This window comes from Mya arenaria, chromosome 1 (genome assembly GCF_026914265.1).
Source record: "Mya arenaria isolate MELC-2E11 chromosome 1, ASM2691426v1".
NCBI classification, from domain to species: domain Eukaryota; kingdom Metazoa; phylum Mollusca; class Bivalvia; order Myida; family Myidae; genus Mya; species Mya arenaria.
The window spans coordinates 47,113,388-47,136,594 of record NC_069122.1 but is presented as its reverse complement, the minus strand read 5'-3'; the positions used below and the strand labels follow the sequence as shown (position 1 = coordinate 47,136,594).

The 23,207-nt window shown below is 34.9% G+C and overlaps 2 protein-coding genes across 2 annotated transcripts; one reads left to right on the top strand and one right to left on the bottom strand.

Moving 5' to 3' along the window:
- Positions 1–2,002: 2,002 nt before the first annotated feature.
- On the bottom strand, positions 2,003–16,555 carry LOC128230865 (60 kDa heat shock protein, mitochondrial-like). The gene is made up of 14 exons (XM_052943300.1): positions 16,406–16,555; positions 13,075–13,237; positions 12,209–12,295; positions 11,597–11,762; positions 11,241–11,323; positions 10,756–10,851; positions 8,496–8,589; positions 7,732–7,829; positions 7,177–7,266; positions 6,871–7,059; positions 6,092–6,229; positions 5,607–5,781; positions 4,882–5,060; positions 2,003–3,189 (listed from the first exon to the last, which is right to left on the bottom strand). The coding sequence occupies exons 2-14, from the start codon at positions 13,234–13,236 to the stop codon at positions 3,028–3,030; spliced, it is 1,719 nt and encodes a 572-aa protein (XP_052799260.1). The 5' UTR covers position 13,237; positions 16,406–16,555; the 3' UTR covers positions 2,003–3,027.
- On the top strand, positions 14,269–21,210 carry LOC128230875 (10 kDa heat shock protein, mitochondrial-like). The gene is made up of 6 exons (XM_052943306.1): positions 14,269–14,385; positions 15,877–15,984; positions 16,957–17,059; positions 19,255–19,413; positions 19,801–19,893; positions 20,607–21,210. The coding sequence occupies exons 3-6, from the start codon at positions 17,057–17,059 to the stop codon at positions 20,655–20,657; spliced, it is 306 nt and encodes a 101-aa protein (XP_052799266.1). The 5' UTR covers positions 14,269–14,385; positions 15,877–15,984; positions 16,957–17,056; the 3' UTR covers positions 20,658–21,210.
- The last annotated feature ends 1,997 nt before the right edge of the window (positions 21,211–23,207 follow it).

Here is a 23,207-nt window from a genome sequence, read left to right as displayed (position 1 = left end):
TTGCATAAGATATTTCGAGAAAAGGGGTGGCGGGGTGCTTTTGAGAGCCGTGAATTGATCGGAAACAAAATGCAACTAGTGATTTACCCACATCGATCCCCGCTCGGAACTTCAATCGTTGGTGATTATTTGTGGAACCGTTTTTCGACATTAAACAAAAATGACTTAAATTGGAAACGCCCATATTTTTAATAAAAATCATTTTTTACAGTCTTAGTCAGTACTAAACTTTTTACTGAGATCTCATTGATTTGCCAGAAGAAAAAAAAACTTGATTCTATGAATAATCATTATCGGATCGTGAAAACAATGGTTCTTGTGGTGAGTAAAACGCCTAATTTGTATTTCACTGATTATCGAACAAATCCAGTTGATGTGTTTGGATAGCACCAGAACATAATTTCAAAGCCTAACAATTTCACAAGGCTGACGGGTGTCGTACACCCTCCTCCCCGGTACGCACCCCCAGCGTTGTTCGCGTACGAAAAAATGTGCTGGGGAAGGCCCCGTATAGATAGATATGTAGTTCATAGAGTGTTAGTCATAAAAAGTCCCCATAAACTGTGTCCTTAGACCTGCCCGACGTCTACATGAGTCCTCGTATACAATATTTACAGTGTTCTCTTCAAGCATTGATCGCTATAAATTCCCCGTATAGCTTAAGCGGGTCAAAATTGGATACGAATATATTAACCCAGTCAAAATTGGATACGGTTTGTATAAACCGCTTTGTAATTTTAGATTTAATTTTGCTAATTCATTTTGTTTCTTTTTCCGTGCTAGTTTTTGACTGGTTGAAAGATAAACACAAAAAATAAAAGATATTTGAGCTGCTATGCAAATGAATGTTCTAAATGCTAAATGAACAACCGGGGCGGGAATACTGCTTGTATCATTTATTGTGATCCCTTAATGAAACAAACATTGTTTATAGCCATGAATGCTTATTAGTTGAATGTAGTTTTCTGAACTGTTCACGGACGCCGATTGATTTGGGATACGGAAGCGGGCTAACATTTCAAAACAGGGAAAATAAAATTTTATATTAATTTCAACACGGACTTATGCCCGGTTTATAGGTCCGTGATTTCACTGATAAAATCACTATAAACCCGGGAACGCATACAATACATAAATTATAATGTACTTCAACTAAATCCATTGTGTTGTGAACAACCTGAATATATCATATCTTGAACGAAACACCACGGACCTATAAACCAATGTTTACTGAACAAACAATGATTTATCTTAACCTTGATTCACTGCTTTACTTAAAAAGTCTCCAAACTTTTGAAAAGGAGAACAACGCACATTGCAATATTTCTACCAAAATAGAAATACTAGGTATAAATAGAAATGATCATGCGGAAGTCCGTTTCCTGGTAAGAAACCAGGAGAACGTGTCATGAACTACCGTAGTGAGACAATTCCAGTTGCTTTCTAGTATACCTGCCAGGGCCAACATCGAAACCATGTTATATTATATATGACCAATGCGTAAGCCAAATTCCACAAATGTTATGTCACTTAGCGATTGATCTACAACAAAATGTACGGTCGACGGTCTCCAGCGTCGATACTCTAATCATGACATCATATTTTGACGTTAATCGGGCAACATCAAACGTTTAAAACAGTACACCAATTGGTTCAGCTAATTATATATATGAAACAAGCTTATTCAACAAGTCAACGGCAGCCTATCACCGAAATTAGATGGTCCTAACCTAATACTGTTGACCATGACCTTCTGACACAAAAATACAATGGGGTCATCTACTAGTCCAGGGAACTAGCGCGGTAAGTTAGCATACAACTCGGTTAACCGTGACCATGACCTACTTACCTAATCACTAGGGGTCATCTACTAGTTCAGGGCAACCTACCATTGAAGTTAGCCCTACTTTAAACAGCTCTAGGGTAATTGTGCAGACAAGACATGGTCTACCGAAAAACCATCCGACCAACACACATACAGGTGAAATAATACAAATACAAGTCAACTTCAAAACTCATATTTTAATATAAAATCATTCAAAAACATTTATGATCCAGCATTTGAGCCAATGTGCATACAAAAAGTACATCAGTAATTATCTCAATTTTACTTAATTGGTCATTACATATTTAACACAAAATATGACAAAATTGACCAATGGGATGGGTACCTGTATACATTGAATAAAACTCAGCAGGATTTGCCAAAGGTAGCAACTATCTGACAGCATTTTGTTGTTTTTCTGAAATAAAGACTACTACAGCATTTGTAAATTTGACCTAACCATTTAAAATCATACTGACAATTATACTACAACCCATGTTGTCAAACTAACTAGATTTTTACGTGAATTGTATGACAAAATATGACCAAAGCAAAATTGGAAGATGTTATTTCCACATACATATAAATTACATTTAATGCCACTAAAAAAAGGAAAATTGAAATCTACACTATAAATACTAATTATTAACACATTTTGATAACCTTGCAAATATTCAACTTTTCCAATATTTCAGCTATCCTCGAATGTAGAATTGTAGTATTAAACAAGTGTAATAAAACATGCATCTATTCTATAACAAACACAGTCAATCACTAACATAATCATGTAACAAATACACAAAATAATGGCAATGATGGTGCATATGAAATGAGTTGGTTACAATGGATTTAAGTTTTGATCAAGTTTTCTGTCTTCTGTTGTTGATTTTTTAAATAACTCCTTTATTAACTCTGGTGAATACATCCATTCATAAATATTATCTCTAAAAACTAGCAATAAGTTCACAGTTATCAATTAATATCGTAGAAATCGAGAGCAACTGTGTAGTTCATATGTCCAGAACAATAACTTGAACACATAACGAGTCCCCACCTTTTGTTCCTCTATGTTCAGTTTTGTTTTCTCCAGTCCCCTTATTTTCATAGATATCACACCTGGTTTTCCATGATTTTCTGGTTTTCCAGATTTCTATATATATAGCATCACAATATCTATTTTATTTTTCTAGGGTTTTCCCACTTCAGAACATGCCCCCTCCCATTCCCCCCATACCACCCATACCACCCATTCCACCTCCCATCGGCATCTCTTTCTCTTCCTTAGGCATTTCTGTAACCACGCACTCAGCTGTGGAAAGAAGAGATGCGACTCCAGCTGCGTCTAGCAATGCTGTTCGGACAACCTAGAAAATTGAGATAAACTATTCAGATTGTTGTACATGTATGAATAACAAGTCAAATAGTTGATGAAATAATATATATATAAATGTATTCAGATTCATTGTCAAATCATTCATTTCTTACCAAGATTCATTTGGAAATAACGTCACCGTGTATATAACTAAACAAGAGGGCCAAGAATGCCCTATAGTGCTCAGCTGAGTAAAACTTACTGCTTTAGACATTTTGATAATTAAAGGCCAATAACAGCATCTGAGGAATTATGCCCATTCACATTCTGACCAAATTTGGTGATGATTGGACAAATGCTTAAAAAGTTATTGATAGGACAAGAGCAATTTTAAGATTTTTTTGTAATTAAAGGGCAATAACTCTCGGGTGGGTACAGCAAATTTGCTAGTTATCAAAACACATCCATACACATTCTGACCAAATTTGGTCATGATTGGACAAAGGGTTCTAAAGTTATTGATCAGACAACGTACTACATGTAGATAGTGCCTGTCTGCCCTCCCATACACTGTAGGTGGAACTATTACACGTCCAGTTTTTTTAAACAGGCATGTAAAAACATGACAAATATGTGTTAGTTTAAAAAGATACAAAATGCTCTTACAATATCTAGGTTTAGAGTTGAATAACTCTTCACAAAAAATCACAATTTGCTGTGAATAAGCTCATGAAGTTTGAAGTTGGTACCTTCAATGATTTTAAAACAATAATTATAAAAAAAGAAAAAGAAAAAAAAGGGCACCCAAGTTACATTTCTGTGAAAATATTTTGCAATCAGGTTTCTGAATAGAAGATTTTCCATATAGGCGTATAGTGGTAAATAGCCCTGCACCTGGCAACAATGTTTTTTTTATGAATCAACATGGGGTGAAGGCTTTTGAGAGAGGGTGAAATTATTTTGAAATTGGGCCATCAGTTCCTGTCGAGATTTTTTGTAGTTTTCCATTTAGACATATATAGGGAAAAGTAGCCCTGCCCCCTGTTGGTCGTTTTTTTAGGAAACAACTTGGAGTGAAGAAATTTGTTAGAGGATCATTTAATTGTCATTTAGTTGCCATGGCAACCAGAGTTCTTCATCTACCCACTTTTTAAGGAATCTGGAAGAGAACCTCCCAAGTAAACATTCCTGTGAAGTTTGGTTGAAATGTTCCAAGTGGTTTAGAAAAAGTTGTTTTAAGGAAAATTATGACAACGGACGGACGACAGACAATCACCCTATGCCTAAAAAAGAAATTGTTTGGTTAGGGTTACATCCTTCTCAAAAATAGGTAGGGTAGGTAGGCTTTTTTTATTAGGCTTTAATAAATATAAGAATATCATTTTCATCATTGGAGAATGGTGTTAAAGCTTTCTTCTGTATAAGCATTTAAGGTTTAAACTACATATTGAAAATACATTAAAAAAAAAGAAGAAAAAAATATATTTTTTTTTTTAGTTTTTCATTTTTTTTTTCAAACTGACTATATTTTTTCAAACTGACTATAAAAACGGTAGGGTCGGCGCCTATTCCGAAGGTAGGGGCGGGTAATCCGAACTAAATGTATACTTTATTCAATTATCCGAGAGCAGTCCTAAATCCACACACCGATCTTCAATCTAAACCATCCACACTATTCAAGAAATGTACCTGAAACCTTATTTTGACAGATTTTTTGCACTACAGCATGTAAAACAATATAAACCTTGGTGGGATCAATGATTCCTCTCTTCATAAGGTCAGTAATCTCGCCCTCTAGTGCATCGTAACCCATGTTGTCCGGCTCGGCTATAACTTTCTCCAGTATAACGCTAGGCTCAATGCCGGTGTTAGCGATTATGGTCTGTGCTGGGATACGCAGAGCACGTCGGATGATATCCACACCTGAGATGTAAAAAAAACACTTTCTATATATATATTTAGTTTATGACGTACGGGTAACCTTCTTCAGTATAGCACTAGGCTCATGCCTGTGATACAGTTTATGGACTGTGCAGGGAGTATTGCTGATAATATGCACACCTAAGAAAACACATCAATGCTTAGTTTCGGAAGTAAATAAAACACTAGTCTCAATGCTGATGTAAGACTTAATGGTTATAGGATACACAATGGATGTCGGATTATATCATTTTACGAGGAAAGAAACAAATATACAGTAATGCTGCTTTAACCCCACCAAAAACACCAAAACACCATAGACCAGCATGATCATCTAATAAAAAATTGCCAGCGATAAGATCAAAAAGTGGCACAAAAATCATGCAAATATAGTCCCTTGGCTACCTGAGACAACAGCTTGTTTAGTTCTTCATATGGATCTTACCAGTTCTCTGGTCAAGATTGTTGCCGAGACCAATAAAGTTTAAAAACACTAGACAGCATTGCAAGAGTCCAAACACAAGCCAAACTATAAACACCAGCGCATACCTGTCTTCTGGTCAGAGTTTGTTGTAGCTACCCCATCAAGAGCAGGAATACACCTAAGAAGAGCGCAGCCACCCCCAGGAACGATACCCTCCTCCACAGCAGCCTTTGTAGCGTTCAGTGCGTCTGTCACACGATCTTTCTTCTCATTCACTTCAACCTCACTGGTGCCTCCAATCTGTTGTCACAGAAACCAAATCTTTTTGTTTTATAGAGACGTTTTTTGAAACTAAGATGAGTTGCTGGTTACTATTCTTTTTGTAGTTATAAATTAATATCAAAATATATGTTCTTATATAAAAGGTCCACAAACTTTTCAGCCAAATACAATGGCTGTTTTCCTCCTTTTTCATTTATGTTTCTTTATTTGATTTTTGGCTTGTAAACAACAAAAACTACAAAAAAAAATTGTAGCCTATTATTAATGTCTAGAACATAAGAGAATAGATGTGTTATTTATCAGTACATCATATAAAAGAAATTCTTACCTTAAGGACAGCAATGCCATTTGAGAGTTTAGCAAGTCGTTCATTCATCTTTTCTTTTTCATACTCTGATGTAGATAGTTCAATCTCATCTCTGATCTGCTGGATTCTCTTTTCAACGTCCGCTGAGTCTCCTTTGCCCTGTGGTGAGGTTTGATTTTGAATAAATCAATTCAAGGGCCATAACACAAATGAATTTGCAGCAAATGACCAAAATATCTACGGCACGCTTACACCTCATGATGAGCATTTGTACCAAGATTCAGAACATTCTGTCAAAAAACTGCACAAGCAGTTTGATCCACAATGACAAACTTATTGCAAAAGACAGAGCGACTGCCGACCAACCATATTGTAACTTCTAATATACCGCAGTTCAAAACTTGTTAGCGGGAGTATAATTAAATATATATGAGTTTAATAGATACATTATACTATAAAATATTTATTTGAATAGTATTCATTGTATCTGTTATCATATAATAATTGTACACACATTTATTCAAGTATTACAATGTTCAGGTATTGCAGGTGTAATATCAGATGAACAATCCCAATTCTGATTACAATTTTGATATGTTAGTTCTATGTTTGCATAATTGACATAATTCTAAGATAAAATTAAGTTTTCCTTAGCTTTAATAACCACCTGTTTCATTTAACTATACTTTAAAAAAAAAATGTCCTATTAAAACTGTTACAACATGGTACTTATCTTTTAACGGCTACTTAAAGGTCACAAATAAAACAATAGAAAAGCAATTTTTATACTTTTTACTGACCTTTATCATCATTGTGTCATCTTTCGTAACAGTGACCTCCCCTACTTGTCCGAAGTCGTTCATTTGGATATCCTCCAGTTTAAACATGTCGGCGTCATCCCCGAACACAACTCCTCCAGTGGCGACTGCCATGTCTCGTAGTGTGTTTTTACGGTTATCTCCAAAGCCTGGTGCTTTAACAGATACAACCTGCAGTGGAGAAAAATTAAGCGAGGTAAGCCACAAGCTAATTACAATGGAGCTAAAACAAGTTGATCGAGATCAATTCAAAATTTGGTGAACTTAACCAACACTATATGCACATACCTGCAGACCAACTTTGATCCTGTTGAGTACAAGGGTACTGAGTGCCTCCCCCTCCATATCCTCTGAGATAATCACAAGAGGTTTACGGGCCTGGTAAAAAAAAAGGGATTACAATTCATTTGGGTACATAAAATCAGAGATCGAGCTAGAGGGACACTTGAAAGATAGTTTTTAAACTGTCAATCCTCTCTCCAAAATAGGTACTTTTAAGGTAAATTATTTTCTTTATAATATTAATAGACAATGAAAGAAATCATGATTTAAATAAATTACTAACTTCTGCTAGTATAAACTTTCTCATTAAGCTCTCAAAAGTATTGTTTTCAATTAAAAATATACAATACATGTGCCAAGAGACGCTTTGTTATTTAATAATTTTCACTGTCTTATATTTATTAACCTTTAATCCACTACTAGAATGATGAAGATTTAATGAAGTTGTGAAGTGAAAATTAAAGTTTGTCTTCCTTTAAATATGTTATCCTTTAAAACATATTTTTCGAATTACTAATACATATTTTTCTGACATAAATAGAAGATATCTTGCACAGTCACCTGGTTTGCCAGTTCAAGAGCAGGGAGAATTGTCTGAACGCTTGAGATTTTCTTCTCACACAGTAGAACAAGTGCATCCTGGTACTCAACCTTTGCTCCTGAATAAAATGGTATAAATAGGTAAACGTTTGAAATTTATAACAATGATTTTTCAATTTAATAAAAACTGGAATTCTGTAAATCAAATGTGTTGCCTGTTGGCAGTGGTCATATTTTATATACATATTTATATACCTTAAATGTGACCTTGACCACTGACCTATTTATCCAAAAACCAATATCTACAGCCCATGACCAAAATGCATACTAAGTTTGAAAATTCTAAACCTAGTCATTCTCAGTAATATATGAACTTCTAGCTCATGGCTGATGATACCAGAGTTATAACAATACCAAGACTCTTTTCCTTAGATAAACAGATGAGCTGCATGTTAAAACATTCATCAATTTCACTAAGCTGCAAACTTCAAAATCTACTTGTAATAACTATTATGGAGTCCATTAAACTCAAATACGATTATCAGTGAACAAGTTTGCTATCTGAACTTCATTCAATTATTTTATCATAGTACATTTATCTTTATCATAGTACATTTATCTTTTAGCATATACCAAAATAACCAAAATAAGAGCGCCATGGAGTGAATGTCAATGCTTATCCCGATATCCGTTGTCGTTTTTTCATTAAATAAAGGGCATTAGTCAACAATATTTGAAGCAGAGATATGGACTATACATATATATTATATTGTGTTCAAGTTTACCCTTTGAAGAATTGATAAAATATGGTGAAATGTAGCCTCTATCAAACTTCATTCCTTCAATCAGCTCCAACTCATCTTTCAAGGTTTTTCCATCCTGAAAGTGTTACAAGTTCAATATTAAATCATTCACACACACACAAATGCATGTACACGGAAACTGCGCTTATGAAAGTATAAACTGAAGTAGTTGGAATTGTTGGAATTATTCATTTAATATTATAGCGCTTTAATTATAACAAGAGATGTTTGTCAAACATTATGCCCCCCCTGAGCGCCATGTTGTCAGGATTATAGGGACAATTAAATGAAATATGCATGGACCGAAATGACAGCTGATTTGTTGCTGTTTTAAGATTATGACCATTAAAGTGTGAGGATAAAGTGTGTTATGACCGTCATGACCTTTGGCTCTATGAACTCAAAATCCAGAGTCATCAGCTGGTCACCAGGAACCTAAATGTCAAGTTTGAGGGCCATGGGTGCAGGCATTGTCAAGTTATCACAAGACAAGTTTTTTTCGTTCAAGGTCACTGTGACCTTGACCTTTGACCCGATGACCCCTTAAATCATAAGGGGTCATCTACAAGTCAGATGCAACTCCAAGTCAAGTTTGAAGGCCATGGGTTCAGGCATTGTTGAGTTATCACTAGGACAATCTTTTACCATTCAAGATCACTGTGACCTTGACCTTTGGCTCTATGAATCCTAAAATCAATAAGGGTGATCTACTGGTCAGGCTTAACATCCATGTCAAGTTTAATGATCAGTGGTTCAGGCATTGTTGAGATATCAGTGGGGGAAGATTTGTTAACTTTTTTGCGTTAAAGGTTACTGTGACATTGACCTTGGCCTGATGACCCCCAAAGTCGATAGGGGTCATCTACTGGGCAGGCCCAACCTTCATGTCAAGTTTGATGACCATAGGTCCAAGAATTGTCGAGTTTGCTTTCAAGGTCACTGTGACCTTGACCTTTGACCCCTAAAATCAATAGGGGTCATCTACTGGTCAGGCCCAACCTCCATGTCAAGTTTGAGGGCCATGGGTGCAGGCATTGTTGAGTTATCACTTGGACAACCTTTTATCATTCAAGGTCACTGTGACCTTGACCTTTGGCCCAATGACCCCTAAAATTAATAAGGACAATCTTCTGGCCAGGCTCAACCTCCAAATCAAGTTTGAGGGCCATGGGTGCAGCCATTGTCAAGTTATCACTCGGATAAACTTTTACCATTCCAGGTCACTGTGACCTTGACCTTTGGCCCAATGACCCCTTAAATCAATAGGGACCATCTTCTGGCCAGGCCCAACCTCCAAGTCAAGTTTGAGGGCCATGGGTGCAGCAATTGTAGAGTTATCACTCGGACAACCTTTTACCATTCCAGGTCACTGTGACCTTGACCTTTGGCCAGATGACCCCCAAAAACCATAGGGGTCATCTCCTGGTCAGGCCAATTCTCCAATTCAAGTTTGAGGGCCATGGGTGCAGGCATTGTCGAGTTATCAATCGGAAAACCTTTTACTATTCAAGGTCACTGTGACCTTGACCTTTGGCCCGGTCAGGCCCAACCTCCAAGTCAAATTTGAGGGCCATGGGTGCAGGCATTGTCACGTTATCACTCGGGACAACCTTTTACCATTCAAGGTCACTGTGACCTTGACCTTTGGCCTGATGACCCCAAAAACAATAGGGGTCATCTACTGGTCAGGCCCAACCTCCATGTCAAGTTTGAGGGCCATGGGTGCAGGCATTGTTGAGTTATCACTCGGACAAGCTTTAAAATTATTTTACTATTAAAGGTCACTGTGACCTTGACCTTTGACCCGATTACCCCCAAAATCAATAGGGGTCATCTACTGGTCAGGCCCAACCTTCATGTGAAGTTTGATGACCATACATCCAGGAATTGTTGAGTTATCACTCGGACAAACTTTGGTCTACCGACGGACCGACCAACATGCCTGTGCAAAGCAATATACCCCTCTTCTTCGAAGGGGGGCATAATTACATATATATATTTAATTACATATATATATTTATACAACCTTTTGTCAACAGAAAGTTTGAAATTATTTCCTTCAGAATAAGTGAGGACCTTATTCTTAACAGGAGAACAGCATATAAAAAAAAACTTATTTACTCCTAAGAAGTTGGAAGATAGTGTGAAAGTTGTTCATGTGTTTGAACAATTCAGTAAGTCCGTTTTTAAAGATGGCCTTACAAATAACAAAACAATATTTTCTCAAATTTCCCCTGCTCACCTTGACGGTAATGACCCCGTCCCGTCCAACCTTCTTCATGGCATCAGAGAGGAGCTCTCCGATTGATTTGTCACCATTGGCCGAGATTGTGGCAACCTGGAACCACATTGAAATGTTAAACACAAAGCCTGTCAGTTGTTATAAAAATAACTGTAAGATGAAATAGACGTAGGTCATGAAAGGTAGGCACTACTTCCGATCCTGGTGGTAATGACAAGTATAAGAGAGATACCTCTTAGACAAGGAGTAGTTCACTCCACAAACTACAATATAGCCAAGTGGAAAACTCATATTCAAGGGCACAATACTTGTAAGATGAAATGTCCATTAATGAAAAATACTTCTGGCAATTCTACCCAGAACGGTAGTCATGTGTACCAACTATCTGAGTAAGTTCTTTTGGCGCGGCTATTAAAACTTAATTGTTCAACTTGCAATGAGCAAAAAATAAATAAATTAATAACTTCAGTGTTTGTGTTTCTTACCTGTGCAATTTCCTCAGGTGTGGTTACTGGCTTGGACATTTTCTTCAGCTCAGCAAGTACTGTATCTACAGCCATCATAACACCTATAACAATTATAACAATATTCAACAGTTTGCCGAGTTTTACCTCTTCAAATCTTCTGAAATCTTCAAATCTTCTGAAATTACACATTCATGCAATATATTGTATACATATGATCAGAAATTTAAGTCTTTCAGAAATTTAAGTCTTTTACCTGGCAATATGTGTACCTCAACTAGACTTTCTATTCATGTACTTTAGCTACACTTAACATGTATATGTACATAACCTACAGTTAATATGTGTTGTCTTAAAACCTTGAATAACATTGCTACCTTTTCTGATCTCAATGGGGTTAGCTCCCTTGCTGATTTTGTCAAAGCCCTCCTTGGCGATGGCGCGGGCAAGAACAGTAGCTGAAGTTGTCCCATCTCCGGCCTCCTCGTTAGTGTTGTTGGCAACATCTTGTACTAGCTTTGCACCAATATTCATGAATTTGTCCTGAAACAATATCATTGGATTATTTATCTATTCAAATAATAGCACTTTTACTTAATTTATCTATTCAAATAATAGCACTTTTACTTAATTCATAACTCGTCCATTTTAAATTCTGCCTTTTCTTATGCGTTTTGCTAGTCGCCAATTTTATTAAGTCATCGAGTGTTCTATGATATTAATTGCGTATTTTCACAAAAAAAACATTATCTGTAACTCTGTTTATACAATATTTTAAATAATCCAACTATCTAAATCAATCAAAAAAAATAAATATATAAAGCCAGAGAGAATCGATTAAACATAAGAAATGAAATAAACAGCAATCTTTTGGCTGGTGCCAATGGCCACGTGATGCTGTAATTGTGCATTGCTGAAAAACAGATATATTATGTCATCAACAGGGACATAAGTTAAAGGTGAGGAAATCAAATGAAACAACCAGTAACCTTCAAGTCGATGCCTTTGGCCACTGTGACGCCATCTTTGGTAATCTTAGGACTTCCCCAGCTTTGCTCCAGGATCACATTGCGGCCCTGGAAAATTACATAAAAACTATGCATAAATAAATTGAATGGAAAGACAGTCATTTCACCGTCTTAACCAGATACTGAAATTCAGCGAATGGAAAGTCAGAGTCATTTCACCGTCTTAACCAGATGCTGAAATTCAGCTTCTTCTCAATCCAAAATTTAAGTATATTTTTACCAATTTTTACAAACTCCTTTTAAAAAGAATTATTTCCCTAACAATATTTGAAATAGCACCTTTCCAACTGTTATGAAAAAGGCCCTGGAAGATCATACTGTAGACTGTTTAAATTTTTTAAGGTTATTTTACTATGATTTTTAGGTTTTGGCCAAGATCACAATGTCATAACTGCAAACATTGGTAAACAAGAGATGTGACAAATTCCCCCAGATGGCCTTGTAAGAAAGATAGCCATCAGTTTTTTACCTGTCTGTACAAGTCTCAGGTACTATTTAATGAATATCTCCGGCCACTTTATGCGACAACATGAGCAATACATCTATACAAAAAGGTATAGTACTTATAGTACACAACAATAGAATTTATGTGATATGGCAATACAGACAGCCTTCAGTATCTAGCATATTTTCTTGTCTATTTTAAAATAAGCTGAAGTTTACTGCTTAGAAAAAAAGTATCAAATTTTTAAACAGATTAGAAAGGTATCATCAATTTTTGTTAAAAGAGTCCCAGATTTACTCTCCAACTGGTATCAATTGTCTTGTTGTCTAAAATTTAAACAACTTGGTCAACATAAACTTTATCTTATATTTCAAATAACTACCTTTGGACCCATCGTTACCGCCACTGCATCTGCAAGTATGTCAACTCCCTGTAACATCAAGGCTCTAGCCTCCCCTCCAAACTTAATGTCCTTAGCATATCCACGCACGAGAGACATGCGTTGAGTGGCTACAAGACGGGTAATTGGTGCAAGACGATACATTCTGTAAAAAGGAAAGTTTTAAGTTAGGGTAAAGAATATGTTTTAAATAAGCATTGAAGCAGTATAAAAAAAAATTGTGGTATAAAACAAATATAAACAAAGCAATTTAACAATGACCCCCAAGTGGGATCTTGACCTTTGACTAACAGACATGGGTGTTGCGACATGCTGGCATTTTGTGGGTAACATATACATTTAGGCCAATTTATTTTAAATTCCGATGGTGCACAGGCCAGTTACAACCCAGACGTTGCTGATACCAGACAAAGGTAATCTCTTCTATGTATAAATCATTGAATGTCTGCAAAAGAGTGGTTGGCAACACAGGCATCTGAATCATTGTTTGTCATTAAAATATTGTTTAAAACCATTTTGGGTACATACAATGAGATAAACAACACATCTGAAGATATTTAGTGTCTTTGATATACAAAAAAGAAACAAGGTATGTAACTCAAACTTACCCGATTTCACGGTAGAGTCCAGTTTTATGTAAATTTCTCAACCAACATATAAACAATCCATTTTTAAATAAGTGACATGGAAAGAAGAGTCAATTACCTTTAAAATGGTGTGCAATATGTTGGTATAACTATATTGTCTTTAGACAAACAAGCATAATTCAATGTCAAATTCTCATGTTTTTCTTTAGTCGGAAAGAGTACAGCAAATTAAAATCTTCATTTTTTACCCGTGTAAACAGTACTAAACACAGACCTATTAAAGTTATTTTATACTTCAGTGTACAGATAAATTAATTTCATTCCTTTATATCACAATAAGACTAACACCACAGTTTTAAGAAAGTACCGTATCAGTCTTTAAATTAAATCCACTTTACAATTTTGTTTGAGGCGGACATTTTCCTGACAGCGCTCAGATGTTTCTGATCAACCTCCAAAGAAGAGTATTTGACCCATCCAAGCTTGTGTGGCTCACATTCAAGCCGGTACAAAGATGTTAAATGTACATGTCAATGACATCATCTGGGCGCTTGTCGGTAAAATGGCCGGGTGCCTACGAAATTTAAAGAGGATTTAGTTTAAAGACTGATACAGTTGTTTCTAACATTGTGATGTTAGTCTTTTCGTGATATTATGGCATGGAATTAATTTATCTGTACACTGAAGCATAAAATAACGTTAATAGGTCTGTGTTCAGTACTGTTTACACGGGGAAAATTGAAGATTTTAATTTGCTGTACTCTTTCCGACTAAAGAAAAACATGAGAATTAGACATTGAATTATGCTTGTTTGTCTAAAGACAATATAGTTATACCAACATATCTCACACCATTTTAAAGGAAATTGACTCTTCTTTCCATGTCACTAATTTAAAAATACAGTGAACTCGACAGTTCCGGGTCATCGACAGTTCCGGGTCATATCGAGAACAAAATGTTTATAATTCATAAACAATACAGGATTTTTATCATTTGAATATATAGTCATATTTCCCAATCAGTTCGCTAATTTCAATTTAATTTCGGATGTTGTCATTTAAAACCGGAAGTCGTCATCACGATACGCGTGACTGGAGCGTTCCAAAAATAAACTGTATGCGCGATATTTTTGTTTACAAGGCGCAACAAAAACCGATGTTTGTCTTGGTAATTTAAGGAATCCAGGTATAATTTACATGTTATTATTAAGGTAATTTCCTTTTGAATAAGAGTCATAAATTTTATTAGCATCGTCAAACTTGTTTGACAAATGCAGCAAATACCTTGACCTAGCTAGCCTGTGACAGTTTCGGGTCAGCATCAGGGACATTCTCAAAATTGTAAACGCATTGCAAAATAGGTTTTGACAGCTGTTTACTATTGATTTATTGCTTGTGACGATACACCACTGTTAAAAAGTGCTAATTTATACAATTTCAATCGTTTTGCATACTAATTTGTGCCATAATGAGTTTAACTGTATGGAATGCAGTGGTTATTTTAAATGCATACTGTAATCTCATACTAGACTAATAAGTGCAAATAGTATCTAGTTTCCTATTTTCGTTGTTTAAACATTTTTAAAAAATATGCATCATTTTGGTAGAATCATGGGTCTGGAATGATGGTTGTATTAAAGTAGAATACTTTTTCAGAACGAAAAAAACAGAAACAGAAATGTACATAATGTTACTATATTGAAATACCATTGTGTTTTTCTTGTTTTATGAAGTTATACATTTAAAGATGTTGTTCATCAAGTTATTTTTATTTATCTTTGAAAAGTTACTGAGAAATGTAAAGAGAATAATGTGTTCGTTTATTCAGTTATATTTTGTTGTTTTTCAGTAGTTTAATAATAAATGTGTTATAATTTTAAATTTCAAAGAAAATGTTAAATAAATGACCCGTTCCTTTAACAACTGTTGTGTTGCTAATTACTGAGACCAATAATCCTACTCACAGCTGATTATAAACATTGTTTGAGATTACCCCTGCCTTTAGAAATGTGTATTTTTAACGTGACCCGGAAGTGACGAGTCCGACCCGAAACTGTCATATTTACAGCTTCCATTTGCAGACACTGATGAATCATTTCAACAAAGAAACACAAGTGTTTCATAGCATCAGAGTCTAGTTTAAGTATTTGTTCATCAATTTATGTAGTTTAATTTTTCTATTGTTTCCTTTTCAACAGACACGCTTCGTTTATTTCTTTACTGACCCGGAACTGTCGAGTTCACTGTAGATTGTTTATATGTTGGTTGAGAAATTTACATAAAACTGGACTCTACCGTGAAATCGGGTAAGTTTTGAGTTACATACCTTGTTTCTTTTTTGTATATCAAAGACACTAAATATCTTCAGATGTGTTGTTTATCTCATTGTATGTACCCAAAATGGTTTTAAACAATATTTTAGTGACAAACAATGATTCAGATGCCTGTGGTTGGCAAGTGACACTAATCAACTAGTTCGTTAATTAACTTTAAATATTAGCTTAAATAGTTCTTTATATAATTTTGCATGAAATTAACAGTTGAGAATTGTGGCATTGCATTGAGACATAAAAATGTCCAATGATAAAAACTTTCCTGAACGCCCATTCTCAAGGTAGTGGCTGCCACACACGTGCTTCAAGTAAAATTTAGTTTACATGTTCAAAAAGCTATTTCTTAACGTTTCTACAATACAACTGGCATTTAAAATAAATGTAAAATACTTGCCTGGACGTATTGCTTTAAGTTCGGCGACAAATAAGAAGATCTTCAGTTAAAATTATGTAAGAAGTAAAGATATTTGTTGAAAATGTGTGCTGATGTTATTACGAACTCTCCAGAAGAAGGATGACCTAAATCATGACTTTCACCTTTTGACCTTTATGCTAACGCATATATAAAACTCACTGATCTTTCCTCGGATTAAAGTGAGAACTATCAAATATTCTTCCAAATAACGCAAGCGATGTTATGCTGGTAATATTTCTTAATAAAAACATGCATAATTTCGAAATGACAATCTACGATAGTTTAAAATCTGTTCCTGACGCAACTCAATGTTTTGCAAATGCGTAATTAGGGCAATCGAAGTCAGGACCGGGATGAAGTATTAATAATTTTAATTTTGAACAAAAAGTAACATATAATTTAGGATTTTTACTTTTAACACCCGCCTCTTAAAACATTTATACTATATTTGATAATATTTTATACTTATTCGTTTCTTATTGATAATTATTAACATTTAATTCGATTTCCTGTCCTATTTTAAAAACTAGTCCCCTTCAAGGTCATATCGCCGGCAAAGCAAAACCACGTGCTCGCTAGAAAATTCTCAACTGTCAGTTGCAAGTCACTAGCTCCAAATACAGAATCAAAATGGTGAGTTGTGGCTTTTTTACTTTTTATTTTTGAAAGTGATGATAGCTTTTAATAGAGAACATTCTATTACAGTATATATTTATTTAGAACAAAGAACATTGGAGCATAATGTGTCATTGCTTTCGTAATCAATGTCATTCGCACCAACTTGACCGACACCACATGCAATTAATTCATAAAGTGGTAAATTTAAGGCTATCTGGACATTGATAATGTTGTGGTTCTGAAAATTTATTGTTTTTCATTAAAATATGTTCGATTATAATTATTAAATATGAAGTTTTCCCGGACAGTGACATTGTTAGTTTTACTCAAATTACTGAGACTGTCGATAGCAATAATATATATAATGTAATCACGAAGCTATAAACCATGGATTGGCAACTGCCCGATATCGGTGAAAGGATAAGAAATAATAATTTACCCACAATCCTTAGAGCGCGCTCGGCAAATATCTCTGATCAGTGATTAACGGCGATCTTCAGTTATTTCCGTCGGCTCTGCTGATAATTATGTTATAACACTGACATGTCGAATGTAATATGTTTGTAGTTTGTCGTTATTGTATTTTCTCAAATTATCGAAGTATTAATCAGGACTTAATATTAGTCCAAATAATTGTACGTTGACGGATTTTTTTTAGATTTTTGATATGGCAAATCCTTCACGTACAAATTGTTTAGTATCAAATGTGGGTAGTTGTTCCGATCAGGATTCGGGGTTAAAGCATATAGCGTCTATAAAATATCATAAAAACAAGAAATATTACCAGATAATGTTATTTTATATTAGTTCCATACACAAAAAATAAATATCCAACTTATAATTGAGTTCGACGGCTTTTCTTCTTTTCATTCTGTCAAAACATAACGATATATACATGAAGGGCACCTGCAAGGCTTCAGGGCACAGTTTTAAAACGCTCAGAACATTTCGGCCATGGCCGAGTTGTTACGATTGTATAACGAGGTCTATCTCGAAGCTTTGTCGGAGGAGGCCGAGTTATTACGATTGTATCGAGTGGTTCCCCTTCGCATAATTGTTTTCTGTGTCAGTCAACTTTCGTTTTATTGGAAAGGTAAACAACTTGTTTTAATGCATTAAATGCTTGTTTAGTGCAAAATAGCATTTCACTTGCATGGTAAAATATGAATATAACTCTTTATGATCAATTTCAACCATAAAATACTTCACTAAAAAGAATTTCAATATTTTTAAAACACCCCCGTTTTTTGCACATTCACGTTTAGACGTTAGGGATTGGAAGAATCCCGTAAAACACGTCTATAATTTTAGACTAGACTTAATATGTGCCTTATTAAATTAATAATTAATTAGGATAATTGATGTATCGATCATTATTTAGAGATCATATAGTCGTCCTTTTAAAGCCAGTTCGTCTTCAAACGGAGATACCTATAATCAACCTCACAGTTATGCCTTGTTCGTTATAGATTTAATTTTAATTAATAACTGTGTTTATAATCAGACTGCATTGGACTATTATCAACTCAAATGAAAGTACTGCGCATTTGAGTAAATTTTAATTAATGTTTTCCTACATGTATATATGTCCGACGTCTCGAATATGACCACATGGTAAGATCTCAGAATGAAATCAAGTTGCACGGGTGAGTTTGAGCTAATCGCATTAACACAGATGAGAGTTGCCAATCCATGGTTTATAGGTTCGTGATGTAATAACTTAATAAAACTTTTTAGCTTGTCAATTTTTCATAGCCTTGGTTTCATCATTATAATTTAAGTGCAAAATATTCAACCCTCATCCATAATTTGCATTAAACCATTCAAGATCATTTCTTTTTATTTCTACGCTGCTATATTGGCAATATGTTAAGATATCCATAAGCAGCTTAACTTTGGCTATGACCCTGATAGTTTGGCCATAAAACTTAAACTTGGCTTTTGTTTAATAACTGTTACTGATTTTAACATGAAACTTTGAGTGACAATATACAAATTCACAATGCATGTTTATGTTACAAGACATTAATGGCCATGCCCATGAACTAACACAAAATGTTCCAAGTAAATTTTATTTCTGACTAATATTGCCTTTAATTATATCTTTTTCTACGGGACCTTGCTGGTAAGCCCGCTCTGAAATGGATTCGAACAATAAAAAAAATTGGGACTGGATGTTTACATATAATTGTTCTGTGCACTATTTTCAGGCCCGAGCATTCAAGAAATTCCTGCCTATGTTTGATCGTGTTCTTGTTGAAAGGTTTGCCCCTGAAATGAAGACTAAGTCTGGGTTGATGATACCCGAGAAGGCACAAGGAAAAGTTCTGGAGGCCACCGTGGTCGCAATTGGGTCAGGGCGTAGGAAGGTTAGCCTTTTACATATATGCTATAAGACTGTATAATTGGTTTGCTTGTCACTAATTAACATAATATTAAACAACCTGAAAATGAATATTCGCAACTGTTTAACAACAGAAGGAAGCACTAGTCACTGGTCACATTGATAACCTTTGACAAAATTAATGCCTATTATTCATTAGCGATTTGGGTTTAAGAAATATAATGTAACACGAATCAGGTAATGCTTGAGGACAAGAATTTCAGTACTACATACTCCTGGAATCAGGAACTAGTCTGGTGAAATTAGTAGAATATGGTGAGTTGGAAGTTTTAGTATAAAATTATTGCAGTATAGTCATTGCAATTAATTAAGATTCAAAGGTAAACAGCTAGAGAATGTCTTGGAATTTCAGGATGATGGTTCCATGGTACCAGTGAGTGTTGGAGTAGGTGATAAAGTTCTGCTGCCTGAATATGGCGGCACCAAGGTCAACATTGAAGAGCAGGTAACTTGTTTTACATGCCATTTCAGAGCTGTAGATGATTATTTTTGTTAACTTAAATGTCTATTATCACAGGTTTCAAATGAAATGTAGGTAACAGACTATTGTCCAGTGATTGTCTCATTTTATCTTCAATTTATAAGTCTGATTCCATAGGAGGTCAAATCAATGAGCAATGACATATATATATCTCGATGTCTTTCATAGCCCTCTGGATAAAGAACCAAAAAAAAAAGGATTGTCTAAAGCATTCAAATGTAAAGGTACAGAGTCAAGCTAGATGCTCAAAAGGGTCTTTTTAATTTAAATGGATTATTAAAAAAAAGCATTTATGATTTAAATATATATATATATAAACGATTTATGTTCAGATATTAAAAAGAAAATATTAGTGATATTTTGGCACTTTTTTCACTTAAGAATATGTTGCGACTTAGCTATTCATTGAAACTCAATGAATAAAAGCTTTTTTATTTAATCTGTACTCAAATTATATGCTTTTTTGTTTTGATTATTTAAGTAAAATGAGATCAACATTCAAATGCATTGAAATTAATATTCTTTTGTGCATCTACCCTAGCTTAGTACCAAGTAGAGAAGTCATGGTTCAAAATGCATACATGTACAAGCAGAGGGATTAATTCTGTCATTGTGAGCCTTGCTGTGTACTATTATTTTCATTTATTAATCATTTTTCACTGTTGTCTGTGTTTCAGGAATACTTCCTTTTCCGGGATACAGATATTCTGGGAAAATTTGAATCCTGAACGAGGTCGTAGATAGACTGGTGATTTAATCCAACAAACAATGACCATACTTGTGTTTTGATCATATAAGGCACAGTCACATTGATAAAAATTATTGGGTTAACTACTGAGCTGTGTTCATGTAGATTGCTCGAAGTCGAAAAATGAAAGTTCCGTGTTTTGATAGGAAATCTATTACATCTGTTTGATTATGATCATCATGCTGTTTGTTTTATTGATATTTGTGACCCATTTTGTATAACTGAGATCATTTACAGTTTTTGCACCTCTGCATTTATATTTGTATTGTAGTTCTATTTAATTCACATTGTTCTCATAAATGTGGAATACATATATATATATTACAAATAGAGGAAACTTAGTGAATTTAACATTTACGTCCTTTCAAAAATTGCCATCAAGACACCTTTAATGTTTTTACAGTAGCAAATGTTCTGGTTTTTTCTTTCAAAGAATAATGATTTTTAGTTGTACATGAGTACGAAATGTATGTGTGATATTTTATCAGTCATTGTAAGATGTTTTATAGATACTATTAAAAGATTTTGTACAAGTGAAGTTAAGTGGTTCTATATAAAACAGTATTGGGCTACTGAAAAAAAAGCAAATTATTTTGTACCTATAATCATTCTACAAAGAGGTAGGTTGGTTTGTAATGAAAAAAAGGTACATGTATGGTTGGTATTGCAGCTGAGGAGGACCTGCTTTTTGGGTAGCCTTACACGGGTTCTAGGGATCAGGATTAATCCTGAAAGCCGGATTTAGAGCTTTTAACTTTGGACTATAGTTACAAATACAGTTGTAAAGATTGTATAGGCTCAGATATTTGCATCAAAAACAGTAGGAAGTACCATAAAATGACTGCAAACTATTGCAAAAGGGGTAATCCTAACCCTTGGCTTATTTTTAAGGGTTGATAATGATCAGATGTTTGAACCCCTACTAAAAGCAGAACGTATACCTTTAGGTGTACTCTGGCTTGATGAAACTTAGGTGACAGCATTTAATGGCAATATGTCTCCATCAACATAAGGTCAATTTCCGCAGTAACTTCGAGTTATGCTCCTTTTTCATTGAAAAAATAGGTTTATATCATGTGCAGACAATAACTTAGTATTTAATTTCCAAACACGATAGAGCTGGATGACAGTGTTTTAGGGCATTCTGTCTAGGTAAAGTTTGAACATAAGGTAAACTGCCTCAGTAACTGATAGTCAATGACACTTTTTTGACTAAGTATTGCCTGTTAAAAATACAGTGACCTTGATCTTCAGCATTCCGGCGCGCTGTACCAAGTTTACTTTTTATTGGGTTATAGTTTCGGCCATTTTCCAGTATCACTAGTAGCTCAGGAAATAAACTCCTTTGTTAATGTTCCTATAGCCCTTGACTTATAAGTTTTGACACATCATCCCAAAAATCCATTTCTTGTTTGGTTTATCAAAACAAAATTAGGGGAAAATATCAGATTATTTGAATATTAGAAGGAATGAACTTGTCTTGAAGCAAATCCATAGCATTTAGAAAAATATCACCTTCCACCAACTGATAAATCAATCATGGTGCTAGTCATGGTTCGACATAAATAGTCCTTCCATTTCAACAAAAGTTTGCACCAATTATGATTTCAAAATCCAGCTTGTTACTTTTGCATTGAACCTCAAGACTTTGGTGTCTTACCTACACATGGTCTCCTTATGTTGTGACTTTGAACCTTGACTTGCTGACGCACCTGCACGTGGTCGGCCCATGTTGTGACCTTGCTATTAAACCTAGATTAGTGTGTCGTACCTACAAATGCTTTCCCCATGTTCTGACTATGAACTTAGACTTGCATGTAGTATCAAAACATGGTGTCCCTTTGTTATGATCTCAATTTTGAACAATAAAACTTGCATATTGTGTCCCTATGTTGTGACCTTGACATTGAACCTAGACTTGCTTGTTTTACCTACACATGGTCTCCCTATATTGTAACCTTGACATGCATGTCTTACCTATGCATGGTCTCCCTATGTTGTGACCTTGTCAATGAATCTATACTTGTATGTTTTACCTACACAAAGTAAAGCTATTTTATGACCCTAACATTAAACCAAGATTTGCATGTCTTAACTACAAAGGTCTACCTATGTTGTGGCCTTGACATTGAACCTAGACATGCATGTCTTAACCTACAAATGGTCTCCCTATGTTGTGACATTGACATTGAACCTTGACATGTGTATTTTACCTACACATGGTCACCCTATGTTGTGACCTTGTCATATTACCTAAACTTGCATGATTAATCTACACATGGTCTCCCTATGTTGTGACTTTGTCATTGTATCTAGACTTGCATGCCTTACCTACACATGGTTTCCCTATGTTGTGACCTTGTTAATGAACCTAGACTTGCATGTCTTACCTACACAATGTCACCCTATGTTGTGACCTTGTTATTGAACCTAGACTTGCATGTCTTACCTACACATTGTCACCCTATGTTGTGACCTTGTTATTGAACCTAGACTTGCATGATTTACCTTCTCATGGTTTCCCTATGTT